General features: G+C 60.5%; 1 protein-coding gene across 1 annotated transcript in view; it reads right to left on the reverse strand.

Annotated features, from left to right (window-relative positions):
- The window catches only part of DSCAML1 (DS cell adhesion molecule like 1), a 120,593-nt gene that overhangs the window by 15,065 nt on the left and 89,757 nt on the right, over positions 1–15,771 (reverse strand). Inside the window, 7 exon segments of the mRNA XM_068167751.1 lie at positions 911–1,039; positions 1,133–1,229; positions 1,836–2,035; positions 8,833–9,009; positions 9,140–9,259; positions 9,766–10,044; positions 13,571–13,843. Coding sequence (XP_068023852.1) covers positions 911–1,039; positions 1,133–1,229; positions 1,836–2,035; positions 8,833–9,009; positions 9,140–9,259; positions 9,766–10,044; positions 13,571–13,843 — 1,275 coding nt within the window.

The raw sequence follows: 15,771 nt of genomic DNA on the forward strand, positions 1-15,771 counted from the left end.
GGAAGAGCAGCAGAGTGAGGCAGGAGGCTCAGCACCTGAACGCCACTGTGCTTGGAGCAGGCCCAGAGAAGGGCAACAGAGCTGGGGAAGGGTCTGGAGAGCAGGGCTGGGGAGGAGCAGCTGAGGGAGCTGGAGGTGTTGAGCCTGGAGAAGAGGAGGCTGAGGGAGACCTCCTTGCTCTTTACAGCTCCCTGAGCTGGGTGTTGGACTCTTCCCCCTGGCATCAGGTGACAGAAGGAGAAGCAATGGCCTGAAATTGTGCCAGGGGAAGCTTAGGTTGGAGATGAGGAACAATTTCCTTTGCTGCCAGAATGGTCAGGGCCTGGCACAGGCTGCCCAGGGAGGTGGTGGAGTCCCCATGCCTGGAGGGGTTCAAGAACCCTGTGGCCGTGGCACTTGGGGCCATGGTTTGGTGGCCATGGTGGGGTTGGGTTGCTGGTTGGACTCAGTGATCTTGGAGGCCTTTTCCAACCCAAACACTTCCATGATTCTGTGATCCTGGGGTCCAGAGGAACAAGGAGGCCACACTCAGGCAGGTGAAGGCCCCAGGCACCTCCAGCTTTCATCCCCAGCCCCCGTGGGGTCTTCCCTCTCCTCGCTGCAGTTTGGGTTTGGTTCCTCACAAATATTGTCTCCTTTAATATTCCCTTTCAGGGGCTCCCACCCAACAGAAATTAACATATTTCATTACTGCTGCTCTCTCCTTCCTTCATCAAAGGAGCTGGGAAGCAGAAGATTCCCTTGGAGGCAGCCCCGCACCTGCCCACGCAGCCCAGCCCGGGGCCGCAGCGGCCGCAGCGCAGCCCCCGGCCCCAGCACTCGCCAGGAGCTGGCACAGGGCGAGGAGGGGATGCCAGGCATCACCCACCTGGCTTGTCAGGGCGAGGAGGAGGTGCCAGGCATCACCCACCTGACTTGTTCTTGTACTCGATGTCGAAGCCAGTGATGATGCTGTTGCCGTCGAAGCGCTGCGTCCACCGCAGGTTCATGCTCCGAGCTTTCACCTCGCGGATCTCCAGCTCCGGCGGGTCAGGGGGCTCTTGGGGGGACACAGTGGCAGGTTAGGGATGAGAGGCAGAGAGGCCCCACCCTGGGAGCAGGAGGATCCTCGTGGTGAGGTTGCCAAGTGTACCTTGGACAGTGAGCTGGATCAAGCCTCTGTCCTCCCCGTAGGAGTTGATGGCGTGGCAGGAGAAGAAGACAGAGTCCCCGCGGTCGGCTGGCTTCAGCTGCCAACGTTTCAGGGGGAGGAGAGGAACCACTTCAGTCCGAGCTGGCCTGAGCACCATGGCCTGAGCACCATGCCCTCACCTTCCCCCAGCATCCCAGCCTGCTCCCAGCACTATGGAGCTGTGCCCATGGGGCAGGCTGCCCTCCAAATCCCAGTGCTGAAAATTGCTTCCTAGGGGCAGCCCTGCAGAGCCCCTTCACCTCTCCTGCAGGCAGCTGAGATCCGGTGCGAGATGCAGGGGCTTGCCACTGCCAGCAGCCAGTGGCTGGTTCTGAGCTGGGGTCATTAAAGCTGGAAGCCTGGCTGCTCGCAGGGGCCCAGGGCAGCGCTAACTCTAACTGGTTGTAAAAGCCCAGGTGCTGCTCCTGGCTGCACTGCAGCCTGCAGTGCAGGGACAGACACAAGCAGAGCGTGGTGGAGCTGCAGCGTCCAACACCGCTCCCTGCCAGACCTGCCTTTGCCACGCTGGGCTCCTGAGTGCAGCGCCAGCCTGCGTGACGCCCAGTGAAGACCACCGCCCCCCCCCCCCCTTCCCTCTGCCCCCCACCTCCATCAGCCAAGCGGGGCAGCCTGGGGCTGCGCAAGGCCCCCTGGGGGCACTGACCTTGAGGGTGGAGATGACCTCGTCGCCGTTGTCCTTGGTGGTGATGGCGTAGCGCATGTTGCGGTCGGGGTCGATGACGGTGTCGCCCTTCTCCCAGCGGATGATGATCGGCCGCTCCCCCCGCGCCGTGCAGTTCAGCTCCTTCGTCTGCCCCTTGATGGCGATGGTGGTGTTGGGGTGGGAGGTGATCATGGCCGGGACTGGGGGGGAGGCAGGAGGTCGTCGCAGGATGTTAGGGGTTGAAAGGGACCTCTAAAGGTCATCCAGTCCAACCCCTGCCAGAGCAGCACCAGAATCCAGCACAGGTCACAGAGATCACATCCAGACGGGGCTGGAAAGGCTCCAGAGGAGACTCCACTCTGGGCAGCCTGCTCCAGGGCTCTGGGAGCCTCCCAGGGCAGAAGTTCCTCCTCATGTTGAGGTCTAACCTCCTGGGCTGCAGCTTACATCCACTGCCCCTTGTCCTGTCCCAGGGTGCAGCTGAGCAGAGCCTGTCCCTGTCCCCTCCCTCCTTGCCCCCAGCCCCCAGATATTGATAAACATTTATCCAATCCCCTCTCAGCCTTCTCCTCTCCAGACTGACCACCCCCAGGGCTCTCCACCTCTCCTCACAGGGCAGTGCTGCAGTCCCTGGTAGCTCTCCCTTGGACTCTCTCCAGCAGATCCCTGTTCCTCCTGAACCGGGGAGCCCAAAACCAGACCCAACATTCCAGGTGAGATCTCACCAGGGCGATGTGTGCCCAGATAGCTGGCTGCCAGCCATGAGTGTCCAGAGAGGTGGCTGGGTACTACCTGTGAGCACCCAGAGAGCTGGCTGGGTCCCCCCCGTGGCTGGGTCCCCCCCGTGGCTGCCCAGCCCCAGCAGCGCTGGGGGTGGCTGCCAGCAGGAGGCCCTGCAGCGTGCCCGGAGCAGCGGGCTCTGGGCTGCGCCAGGGAGCTCAGGATCGTGCAATAATGAAGCAGATAAATTTCCTAACGCAGAGCATTACAGCAGGGCAGACAATAAAGCGGCAAAGACAAACAAGCCGGCGCAGGCCCTAATGAAGAGAGAGGCTCCAGCCGGGGCCGCGCAGGTATGAATTATTGACTAGGGCTTTACACTCCCGAGGATGAGAGGAAGAATGTTTTCCATCACTGATTTGCATAATTCACTCCCAGAAACCTGGGCAGAATACAGAGTGGGATTGCACAGCGGCCAGGCTGCCTTTGCGCCGCGGAAGCCACAGATCGTGGAATCGGCCAGGCTGGAACCCGGCTCCGGGCTCCTCAGCCCAAGAAGGACATTGAGAGACTTGAAGGAGTCCAGAGAAGGGCAACAAAGCTGGGGAGGGGTCTGGAGCACAGCCCTGTGAGGAGAGGCTGAGGGAGCTGGGGTTGCTCAACCTGGAGAAGAGGAGGCTCAGGGGAGACCTCATTGCTCTCTCCAGCTCCCTGAAGGGAGGTTGTAGCCAGGTGGGGGTTGGGCTCTGCTCCCAGGCAGCCAGCAGCAGAACAAGAGGACACAGTCTCAAGCTGTGCCAGGGGAGGTTTAGGCTTGAGGTAAGAAAAAGTTCTTCCCAGAAAGAGGAATTGGCCACTGGGATGTGCTGCCCAGGGAGGTGGTGGAGTCCCCATCCCTGGAGATGTTCAAGAGAGGTGTAGCCCTGGTGGGGTTGGGCTGCTGGTCGGACTGGATGCTCTCAGAGGCCTTTTCCAGCCCAAACAATTCCATGATTATCTTGTTCCACCCCCCCTGCCACGGGCAGGGACACCTCCCACCAGCCCAGCTTGCTCAAAGCCACATCCAGCCTGGTCTTTAATGCTTCCAGGGATGAGGCATCCACCACTTCCATGGGCAAACCATTCCAGTGTCCAACCATGTGCCAGAGGATGGTGGGGGGAGGCCCCATGCCATGCTCTCCACCCACCTGGGCTGCAGCACCCACCATGGGCACATCCCAAGCAGTGACTGCAGCACAGGCTTGGGGCACCACAGATTCCCAGCTTGCAGCATGCTGGAAGGGAGCCTCAGAGGTCATCTTGCCCAGCCCCCAGCACAGCAAATCCCTCTTGCCGCTGGCAAACACCCCCAGCCCTGCCGCAAAGCCGCTTAGCCATGGCACTGCCATGGAGCTGGGTGGCCAGCCAGCGTGAGAGGCAGGCTGGAGGGGCAGGGGCAGGCTGGGTAAGGCAAAAAGAGAGAGAGGGAGAGAGGAAAAAAAATGCAATGCATAAACAAACAGCAGCGGCGAGTCCCGCGGTAATGTATGGTAATGACAGCCCGCAAAGGCAACACACGCTGCTCTAATGGGGCACCAGAGGCTCTAATGAGCTACAGCTCCATGCCTGGCACTGCCAATGTAATTCAATTAACAGCCAAGGAAACCTCCTCCTCCTCCTCTGGAGCTGCTGCAGTGAGTGGGGTGCAGGGCAGGTACCCACGTGGCACGGACAGAGTGGTGGTGCCCAGCCTGGCTGGCAACCCTGCCCCAGGGGGAGCATGGCATAGAGACGGCAGAGAGGTGGGAGAGTCATAGACACAGAATGAGTTGTTTGGGTTGGAAGGGACCTCCAAGATCATCAAGTCCAAGCATTAACCCAAGAGCAGTGCTCGGACTCGTGGCGTGCTGCTGCTGACATCAGCAAGGCTGCCCCTCACATCCTGGGGTCAGTCCTGGGACCCTCACTCCAAGAAGGACTCTGAGGGGCTGGAGCAGGGCCACAGAAGGGCAACAAAGCTGGGGAAGGCCTCAAACACAAATCATGTGAGGAGCAGCTGAGGGAACTGGGGTTGTTTAGCCTTCAGAAGAGGAGGCTGAGGGGAGGCCTCACTGCCCTCTACAACTCAAAAGGAAGTTGGAGCCAGGTGGGGTTGGTCCTTCTCACATGCAACAAGTGACAGCAGAAGAGGAAATGGCCAAAATTTGTGCCAGGTTGAGCATTAGGAAAAGTTCCTTCCCAGCAAGGGTTCTCAGGCACTGGGACAGGCTGCCCAGGGAGGTGGTGGAGGCCCCTTCCCAGGAGGGATTTAGAGGCCACATGGACGTGGTGCTGAGGGACAGGGTTTAGTGGCAGTGCCTCAGCAGCAGTGGCGGCATTGTGAGCTCTAGGGGAGTGTTGGGCTGGATGATCTCAGAGGTCTCTTCCAACCTCAGCAGTTCCATGGTTCTATGGGAGGCCACCTGCCATTCAGCACCCGGGGACAGGAGGCTGCTTCCCTGCATTCAGCCTTCACTTGGCCCAAGCTGGAAGCTTGGCTGTGGCCACAGCGGCCAAAGGGCCAGCGGAGCCCCACAGGGCTGCGAGAGCTGGGGGGCATCAGCCCCCTTCCTGGCAAGTGGCAGCCCCAGGAGTGGAGCTGCTCCACTGCAGGCTCTGCTCTGCTTGAAATGCAGTTATTGATGTTTGATTAAGAGCAGCTCCCTGGATGTAAACATTTCCACTTCTCTCAGCTGCTGGGTCCCGGGGGAGCGGCGTGCGGTCCGCAGCGGGGGGAGCAGCACAGCAAGCCCGAAGGAAAGCCCAACCAGCTGTGCAGACAGTGCCAGTGGGGCACAGAGACAGCACCTCTGAGTGCTGCCACCCAGCACCTGCTCTGCTGCTTGTGGAGGGACAGCATCGCTGGGACTGACCCTCCAGGGGCTGCTGGGGGCTGCTTCAGGCTGCCCCAAGCCCCCCAGCCTGGCTGCAGAGACACCAGGAGCACTGGCTCCTGCCTGCCAGAGCCCCAGCCAGAGCCCTGCTGCTGTGCAGGAGAGCCAGCCTCTGATGCCTTCTGTGCCTGCCCATGCTCCCTGTGCCCAGCCCCTGCCAGCACTGTGCCACACTCCCCCTGAGCCTTGTTAACAGGGCTCTGACACCAGGCTGGTCCCACTTGCTGGGCACAGATAAGGCTGGTGACAAAGGGAGGCTTGGCATGTTCTGCCATCCCACACCTGACTGGGCCACGAGCCGCTGGTGACAACTGAATGGGAACGGTGACAAGGGTGACAAGGGCTGTGCCTGCCTCCCTCACCCCCTCCTCCTTGTTGGGAGCCAGCTCAGTGATGTTAATTTGATTGCACCTACTGCAGCTTCCTTTCTCTGCTGCTGAGCTGAGCTCCACCTGAGGCAGGAGCTGAATTCCCACGGCATGGAAGCAACCAGTCCAGAGCTGCCACCCAGCCTGTGCCCCATCAGCGGGCAGCTGTGCCTCTCTGCCAGTCCCCTCTGCAAACCCACGCCCCTGGCCACGGCAGTGCCAGGGAGAGCTGAGCGCTGCCCCCCGTGCCTCTGCGTGCCACCACCCCATCAGCCCCAGCACAGCCTGCAGGGCCCCCCAGGGATGTGTCCCTCTGCATCCCACACTCCCTGCTCTCGACACTCGGGTGGGTGTGCAGCCATCTGCTAAATGCCATTTATCACGCACCGGTGGTGCCCTCACCTGTGCCCACCCCCCGGGCACACACTGCCATCCTCCAGCATCCCCTGGCTTCACGCTGCCCCTCACCAGGAGCTCACCACTTCCTTTCCAGAGCAAGGGTGGCCATGTCCCCGTGGCAGGGCAGGGAGATGCTGCCTGCACCCAGCCAGGCACTGGCACTGAGGGCTGAGCAGAGGATGGGAACGCCCCAGGTGTGGCTGCACCACAGGCATGGGACAGGCACAGCTGAGGGTCACATCCCCAAGCTGCTACCAGCAAAGCTGTGTGACTTCCCTTGCCCCCCACCTGACAAAAGCCATGGAGCTCCTCCTGGCACAGATCCTCGGGCCAGGACCATGCACACTGGTCTGCATCACAGCTCCCTGAAAGGAGGCTGCAGTGAGGTGGGGGTTGGGCTCTTCCCCCCAGTGTCAGGGGATAGGACAAGAGGAACTGGCCTGAAATTGTGCCAGGGGAGAGTCAGGTTGGAGATGAGGAAAAATCTCTTTGCTGCAAGAGTGGTCAGGGGTTGGCACAGGCTGCCCAGGGAGGTGATGGAGTCCCCATCCCGGGAGGGGTTCATGAACTGTGTGGCCATGGCACTTGGAGCCAAGGTTTGGAGGCCATGGTGGGGTTAGGATCTTGGAAGCCTTTTCCCAGCCCAAACGATTCTATAGGTCCATGATTCCACCACGAGGCCATCTCGGGCCCCGGAGCCCCGCGTGGCGCTGTCGGGGAAGGGGCTGCAGGCTGCCTGCCCTGGCTGCTCCCCTTGCCCACTCCAGGCTTTGTTCGGGCCGTGATTAACTTTCCCTTCAGCCTGTCTGCAGCGCTCTGACTTTCCAGGAAAGGCGGCGCTGATCTGGCTGTAATTGGCTGACATTTCACTAAACAAACAACTACCCCCCCCGAAACGAACCAAAACAAAGAGCTCCGCAGCTCGCTTAATTGGCTGTGGCGCTTCGCCGGCACCGATTCATCCCCAACCTTTTCAAAGGCTGCGAGGTCTCCAGGAAATGGAGAAGCCCGTGCATAATAAGGTTACGTGCTCTTCAAGTCAGCAAGCAACCTGTCCTGGGATGCAATTAGGGCAGAGAGCAGGGACACGGCAGCAGATCCAGCTCCCAGCCTGCTGCACACTCGCCCGGGATTAATCGCCTCGACTTTGTACCTGGCCCCCTTGAAGTGCCTTGTTTGAAGTGGCTCGTTTGGATTCATCAGTCGGTGGGAGAAATTAACCAGCTGACAGGGAGGGGAGCGGAGCCACGGGAAAGCAGAGGCTGACGGGGACGGGGGAGCAGCCCTCAGAGAAATGCCTGCCGCTGCCAGAGAACGCAGCGATGGCTGGGGAGGGGAGCAGGGGAGGGGAGCAGGGGAGGGGGGCAGGGGAGGGGGGCAGGGGAGGGGAGCAGGGGAGGGGGCTGCCTGAGCGGAGCTGCTCTCCTTGTCTTGTCCCAGGTGACTCCCCAGGTGTCAGACCCTCACCAGCACCTGGGGGAGGCTGTGCATCCCCTGCCCAGGGCGCAAACAGGAGGCTCCCAGGGCTTCATAGAATGGTTTGGCTTGGAAGGGACCTTAAAGATCACCCAGTTCCAGCCCATGGGCAGGAACACCTTTCACTAGAACAAGGCTGGTCAGGGCCTCGTCCTACCTTGAACACCTCCGGGGAGGGGAGACACACAGCCTCCCTGGGCAACCTGCTCCAGTATCTCACCAGCCTCACAACCAAGAATTTCTTCCTCATCTCCAGTCTCAATCTGCCCTCTTCCAGCTCAGATCCATTCTATCTCATCCTATCACAACAAGCCCTTGTCAAGAGTCCCTCCCTAGCAATCCTGTAGCTCCTTCAGGTACTGGAGGGCCTCTCCAAGGTATCCCTGGAGTCTTCTCTTCTCCAGGCTGAACAGCCCCAACTCTCCCAGCCTGTCCCACAGGCCCCCTCTGGTCCCACTCCAACAATTCCCTGCCCTTCTTGCACTGGGGGTCCCCGAATTTGGCATAGTACTCCAAGTGGGGTCTCAGCAGAGCAGAGGAGGAGAATCACCTGCAACCTCCACCCACTGTGTCCCCCCCCCCACATCCCATGGGACAGGGCAGAGTTTAGCCCTGCTGAGCCCAGCCCTGCCCCCAGCCGTGCCGGAGCTGCCACAGGGGAGCGAGCCCCTTGGAGAGGTGTGAGTGCTCCAACCCTAACGACGGCGGAGGAGCTGGGGGATTATGCAGCCTGCCGATAGCCGCGGGAGAGGAATCCAATGAGCAGCAGTTCAAAGGCGGCGCCTGACAGCACTTCCCAGCCCAGCCCCGGCAAATTAGCCCTGCGAGCTCCTTCCCTCCCGCACGATGTCCATTGATCGCTGGGTTTATTAAGGACAAAGTGCATTTAATAGCAAAAGGGAAGCAGGTCCCTGGAGGAAGGGGATCAATGCCCTCCCCGTGCCCTGCTCATCGATCCCGGGGATGCGCGGTGCCGAGGGCAGAGCCACGCGGAGGAGGAGAGGGCTGCACCGGGCCAGGGGCTGCACCGGGCCAGGCTCTGCTCACAACCCCCCCACCCCGCAGCCACAGCCACCTTCACCAGGCTCCCAGCCCCTTTGCCACCGTGCCCTGGCTACTCACTCTTCACGGTGAGGAACATGGACTTGCTGATGTCTGTGCCCACGCCGTTGCTGGCCTGGCAGAGGTAGTAGCCAATGTCCTCCTCCAGCACGTGGCGGATGAGCAGGGAGCTGTTGGGCAGGATCTGGATGCGGCCCGTGAGGGGGATGGGGTGGTACTGCTGCGGGTTGCCACTTCCTAGGATGGCACAGAGACACGGAGCTCAGCCAAGGCTGAGGAGCGCTTGGGAGGCTTGGTGCTGCCATACTGGAGGGGGCCTCTCCCCAGCCCCACGGGGTGCCCGGCTGCTGCTGTGTCTCATCCCTACCTTTGGCGTGTTTCCACATGACTTTGGGAGGGGGGTACCCATCCACAGAGCAGTTCAGCACCCCAGCTTTGCCATAAATGCCATCCTGGTTGTTGGGTTGCACCACAAAGCGAGGAGGCACTGAGCAAGTGGAGAGAGAAGACAATCACCAGAGCAAAAACCTCACCAGCTCCTCACAATCCTTCCTGCCCTGCTCCTCACCCTCCCAGCCTGCTCCATAGGACCACAGATGTTAGGGGTTGGAAGGGACCCCCGAAGATTATCAAGTCCACCCCCCCTGCCAGAGCAGGACCACAGAACCTACAACAGGTTGCACAGGAACACAGCCAGGGGGGGCTGGGAAGGCTCCAGAGCAGGAGACTCCACAACCTCTCTGGGCAGCCTGCTCCAGGGCTCTGGGAGCCTCCCAGTGCAGAAGTTCCTCCTCCTGTTGAGGTGGAACCTCCTGTGCTGCAGCTTCCATCCATTGCTCCTTGTCCTATCCTGCTTCTGAGGTGCTCCTGCAACCGGGGAGCAGCCTCTTCTCTCTCCCTCCCTTCAGCCTTGAAGTTGTCTCTGCTCCCTACCGTGCTGCCTCTCCACCACCCCCCGCCCGCCTGCCCCCCGCCCCGGGGCCCGGCCCGCACCGCGCACGATGAGCTGTCTCTCGCGGCTGACGGTGGCGGCGTCGTTGCTGGCGATGCAGGTGTAGTTGCCGTTGTGCTTGAGGGAGACGCTGGAGATCTGCAGGGAGCTCATGAACTCCTTGCTCTCGATGGTGACCCCGGAGCCGGAGAGGATGACGTGCCCGTCCTTCCTCCAGGTGATGTGGATGGGCATGTCCCCGGAGGAGACCACACAGGGGATGTAGAGGAGCTGCCCGATGGAGGCTGGCGGGAACTCGAAGGGCTGGATCAGCGGAGGGACTGTCGAGGGGAGAGGCAGAGAGCACGCTGGAGGAGCCCCATCCAGGGACAACCTTCCTCCAGCAGGGATGGGCTGCGGAGGGGCTCGGGGGAGAGGCTTCCCAGGAGGAGGAGCAGCCCAGAAATTAAGGCTGGCTTTTGTTTCTGCCCGGAACACGGCTGGGGAGAGCAGAGAGGACAGTGGGAAGACATCTCCCATCTGGCAGGGCCACCACGCTAAGAGCAGGGTGGAGAAACATTTACCTCCCTGCCCTGGGGAAAGCCCTGGCCTCCCCCCACCCAGCCGAAATTCCACCTCAGCATTTATCTGCTCGTGGAAAAGCAATTATTAGATGGATGCTTTTCTTAAAGGCCCCGGATTCCGAACCAGCCATTATCTTTCTGATAACTTAATTAGGCAACCGCAGCCTCTCTCTGGCAATGTGGGAGGGGGAAGAAAGTGGAGATGGAGACAATTAGCTTAACAAGGCTCAGCACCTGGTAGATGAGATCCTCTTTCCGCAGTCTCCGTAATTAAATTAGCAGGCTGCCAATTGTCCCCTCGGCAGAAACGAGCTGCCCTCTCCCGCGGGCTCCTCGCACCGCCCCGCACGGCCCCGGGCCGCCCTCTCCCGCGGGCTCCCCGCATCTCCCCGCACGGCCCTGGGCTCCCAGCTCCACCCCGGCACAAAGGGCTCCGTGCCAGGGCTCTGTCCAGCTTGGCTGGGAGCTCTGCGGAGCAGGGGGCAAGCTGGGGGGCTGCTTTCCACCCCCTGAGCTGCTAACCACTGCAGGCAGGGCTGGCTTGCCCCTTTGCCAGCCACAGCGACGTGGCTGGGGCTGCCGGAGCCATGGAGCCAGGCTGCCTGCTTTCCATAATTAATGAATAATTAATTGGGAATGCACTGCAGTCTATTGCAGAGCAGGGCCGGGCTTGTGGATCCACGCCTCTCCAACACGCCCCATCGGCCGCCTCTGAGCTGCCAGCAGAAGGACACAGAAGTCTTCCTTCCACAGAGGAGCTCTTCCCTGCCTGAGCTCCCCACAGCCAGAGCTTGCAGCAGCAGCAGCTGGCACCACACAAGGATCTCTCTGCCCATGGTGCCCACCACACAGCCCAGGACAGTGCCAAACCCCCATGTGGTTCATCAAAACCATGTCCCCTAGTGCCACAGACACACATTTTCTCCAATGCCTCCAGGCATGGGGACTCCACCACCTCCCTGGGCAGCCTCTGCCAATCCCTGACCACTCCTTCCATAAAGATTTTTTCCCTAATCTCCACCTGACCCTCCCCTGGCACAGTTTCAGGCCACAAGCTCATGGGGTGGCCAGGCACATGTGGCAATAAAAGCTTTGTGGGGCTCCACACCACCCTGCCCTCCTCTCTCTCCACAGCTCCATCTACTTGCTCTTCTCCGCAGAGCTGGCTCTGACTCTTCGAGGGCCTTGGCAAACCTTTCCCACAGGGTTTTTATCCCTGCAGCTAGGCATAAATCTCCAGCAGCTGTGCCAGGGGTGGGATGAAGACATCTGGCTGTGGCAGAGCAGCTCCAGCCGCTCACCTTCCCCAGCCTGCCACCGGCCACTAATCACCGCAGTAAATCCTGGCTGGGAAGGGTTTGCTCATTGTTGCCTCCCAGCATACAAACCTCGGCTGAGCTCCAGCAGCCTGAACCTTCTGATGGCATCTCCCGGCGCTCCAGGCACACACAGCCCTGCAGCTGCTCTCTCCACACCAGCCCTGCCCATCTCACTCATCCCAAGGACAAGATCAGCACTGAGTCATGGAATGGTTTGGGTGGGAAGGGATCTTTCAAGGTCAGGTAGTCAAAGCCCCCTGGAGTCCCATGGGAATGTCCCCAGCAGCACTTTGTCCCCATCACCCCTTGTCTTCTCCAGGGGACTCCTTGCCAAAAGGGAGTCTCCATCCTCCTGGCAGCCTCCCTTTATGTCCTGGTCCATGGTGACAAAGTCTCCCTTAAGCCTTCTCTTCTCCAGGCTGCACAAAGCCACCTCTCAACCTTTCCTTGCATGGAGACCCTCCATCCCTCTGACCAATCTCCAGGCCCTTCTCTGCACACTTTCCAGCCTGTCCACATCTTGTTTGTGGACCAAAACTCACCAACCTCCTCCTTTGGCAGTCAGCAGAGCAGGGGTGGCCATGCCCTGCCCTGTAGGCCCAAGGGGAGAGAAGCCCTCCTCAGCCACCCTCAGGTTATCCACAGCCTCCTCTGCTCAAAGCCTCGCAGAAGAGCCTGAGCTAATCAAGTGGTGGCATCGATAATCAGCTTGATGTGCTCTCTTGCTAGCCTCGCTCCTAATAAGGAAATGGTGGCTGGGAGGAGAGGGGAGAGGGAAGGGGGGGATCAGAGGAAAATCCAGCCCAGAAATACCCTGCTGGGTGAGCCCCAGACAGACAATTGGCCAACTCGGTGCCCGGCGCGGCCGCGTTCGGCGAGATCAGCTACTGCCCACACCGGGGATGGGCGGAGGGCAGGGCTGGGGACGGGCAGAGCTGAGCAGGCAGGGCTGGGGATGGGCAGAGGGGAGCAGGCAGGGCTGGGGATGGGCAGAGGGGAGCAGGCAGGGCTGGGCACGGGCAGAGCCGAGCAGGCAGGGCTGGGCACGGGCAGAGCCGGGAGCACTGCTCGCTGCCAGCACAATCTCAGCCAGGCACTGGGAGGGAAAGCATCCGGCTCAATTCATTAGGACTGATAGCTCCCTCAAAGGGGCTGAATAATTGATGGCCTCCAGAAGCTTTTAAGATGTTCTGTGTGCTGCAAGACCCAGGGTATGATTTTTTTAAAAGCCAGCACACAGAGCAAAACACAGCTGAGGGTGATCCGAGCAAAGGTTAGCTGCTTTCATCCGCTGTGTTTACACCCAGCCGCCTTGCTCCCTGCCTTGTCACGGGAAATGGATACGGCCCGGCACGGGGTGGCTGCGGGGGCCTGGGCAGGCCCAGGTGTAGCCACTCTGGCAGGAGCTGAGCCAGCTCCCGAGGGCTGCCCTGCCGCTGGCACAGTGTTCACAGGCACAGTCCCCTCTGCCACGCTCCTCTGCCTCTGTCCCACAAAGGACATTCACAGATTGCACTGGTTGGAAGAGACCCTCAGAGGGCATCCTGTCCAACCCCCCTGCAGGCAGCAGGGAGAGCTCCAGCCAGAGCAGGCTGCACAGGGACACAGCCAGGCTGAGCCTCAATGGCTCCAGGGATGGAGCCTCAGCCACCTCCCGGGGCAGCCTGTGCCAGTGTCTCCCCAGCCTCCCTGTGCAGAGCTTCCTCCTGGTGTCCAACCTAACTCTGCCCTGCTCCAGTCTCAAACCATTGCTCCTTGTCCTGTCACTCCAAGCCCTTCTGAACAGTCCCTCCCCAGCCTGCCTGTAGGTCCCCTTCAGACACAGCGACACAGCAACGCAGCTCTAAGGTCTCCCTGGAGCCTTCTCTTCTCCAGGCTGAGCAGCCCCAGTTCTTTCAGCCTGTCCCCACAGGGGAGATGCTGCAGCCCTCCAGTGCAGGCCCCTGGCCTCTGCACCTGCTTACCTTTCACGGTGACGTGGACGCTCTGGCTGATGGAGAGCTGGGGCTGGATCAGCACGCTGCACAGGTACTCCCCTTCGTCCATGCCCTTCTGCACGTCCATCAGCTTAAGGGTCCCGTTCTCAAAGACCACTTGGCGGTGGTTATCGGGCAGCAGCAAAGAGTCCTTGTACCACTTGATGGAGTAATAGGGGTAGCCAATCACCCTGCAGTTGATGAAAGTGTCCCTACCGGCTACCGCCGTGATGTTCTTCATGGCTCGGATGCTGGGGGGACCTACATATGGGGCAGGAGGGAAGAGGCAGGCTAGGTTAATTCCGAAGGGCAGGCTGCTTGCATGCAGAGCTGCTGCTACTCCAGAGAGAGCTTCGCAGGCAAAGGAGGCGACCAGAGCAGCCGGGACCCAGCCCGCGTTAGGGTGAGGAGCGGGCTCGGGCTCCTCCCTGAGCCTGTGTGGGGAAAGCTGCTCAGCAGCTGCACCCTCCAGCTCCTCGCCCGCGCCTGTGACAGCTCCGGGCGGCGACCGTGGCCCCTCCGCTGCGGCCGGGCTCCAGCCAGCCCCACCCTGGATCTCAGGGGCAACCTCAGCGCTGGGGAAGCTGTGCCTGCAGACACCACTGCTGCTCCTCACGGCGGGCTGGATGGTGCCTGGAAGTGTCTGTGCGGCAGCAGCCGTGGCCATCAGGCACACCACTGCGGCCAGAGGAGCTCTAGAAGAGATGGGGAATGCTCCCCCCAGGCCACAGCTGCTCTCTGCCTCTTTTAGGAGGAAACTGCCTGTGCTGTGCCAAACGTCCTCGACAAGAGCTGCTTTGGGAGCCTGACTGCTGTTGGCAAACGGATTTCACCTCCCCCAAAATACACCTTCTGCAGCCTCCTGCTGACAAGCCATGCACGGCTGGAGAGCCAGACAGTCCCTGCGTTCTGGCCGGCTCCAGTGCTGGCTTGAAGACCAGGAGAACGCTGCAGGTGAGGATCTCAACGAGAGGTTTCATGCATCAATAATTACATTGTTCTCCCGGAAACAGCAAACTAATCTAAAGCTTAACCCTATCTTGACTCCTCGACCCGAGGGTGAAGCAGGGTAACAGCTTAGCAGACACTCAGGGTAAGCTGATGGATGGAGCTGCCTGTGCTGGGACGCGTTTAGAAAAGGAGCAGGAGAGAAGGAATTAGCATCTTGCTCTGTAACCCTCTCCTGGGCCTGTCTGAGAGACTGCTGCATTCCAGGGATAAAAGATCCTGCATCTTATCTAGCGACAGCTTGTCAGGAGCTGAGCGAGGTGGAGGGGAAAGGGAGACAAGGACATGTCCTGCTCTGGCTTCTCCTGGCTGAGGGATGAGCTTGCTCCAAATTTCACAGCAAACGGCAGCAAACTGCAGACTCTCCTGGGACCGCAGCCAAAAGCCACCAGATCCGTTTCAGACCCGAGACACAAGCACAGCCCTTCAACCCTCCTTCTCAGGAGACAAATCCACGCTACCTTGGCTCTTGTCTCGCTCCCACCTGTAAGCCTGGGAGCTCTAAGCGGTGGTTATTGACGGGCAGGGGCTCACACCGTACCCTGCGCCTGCAAGCGCTGCCTGCAACGCAGCCAGCAACACGCTGGCGCCGCAGTAACGCGGTGATTAACGCGGCCATGGCTTTTAGCAGACAAAGAAAACACAGACATGACAAATCAAAGCTCATTCGCCACGATTTCATCTGCTGCCTCATCAGCGTTTGTCATGCAGATCCCTCTGCTGCAGGGAGCCCAGCTCCGTGCTGGGACTGGGGGGTATTTGGGAGGCCATGGGGGGACCAGGATGCTTTTGTTGCCACCACCAGTGCCTTCTCCAGCTGTGGGGTACCTTGGGGAGGTGTTTGCCAGCCCATGTGGCGGTTCTGTGGGGTGAGAGCAGGCCCTGACGTCCTTTTGCCCCTGCAAAGCTGAACTGCAGCTCTTGGAGGCCACAGGACCTCCTGGCTGTTGGCAAAACTCAGATTCAGATTGCAGCAGGGTGGAGGGGACCCTCAAAGGGCATCCTGTCCAACCTCCCTGCAGGCAGCAAGAACAATTCCAACTGGATCAGGCTACCCAGGGCCACATCCAGGCTGATCCTGAATGTCTCCAGGGATGGAGCCTCAACCACATCCCTGGGCAGCCTGTGCCAGTGTCTCACCACCCTCACCGTGCAGAACTTCCTCCTGCTGTCCAACCTAA

The sequence above is a fragment of the Melanerpes formicivorus genome, unplaced genomic scaffold (genome assembly GCF_026170545.1).
Source record: "Melanerpes formicivorus ecotype bairdi unplaced genomic scaffold, bMelFor1.0.p_v2 SCAF_123, whole genome shotgun sequence".
NCBI lineage: Eukaryota > Metazoa > Chordata > Aves > Piciformes > Picidae > Melanerpes > Melanerpes formicivorus.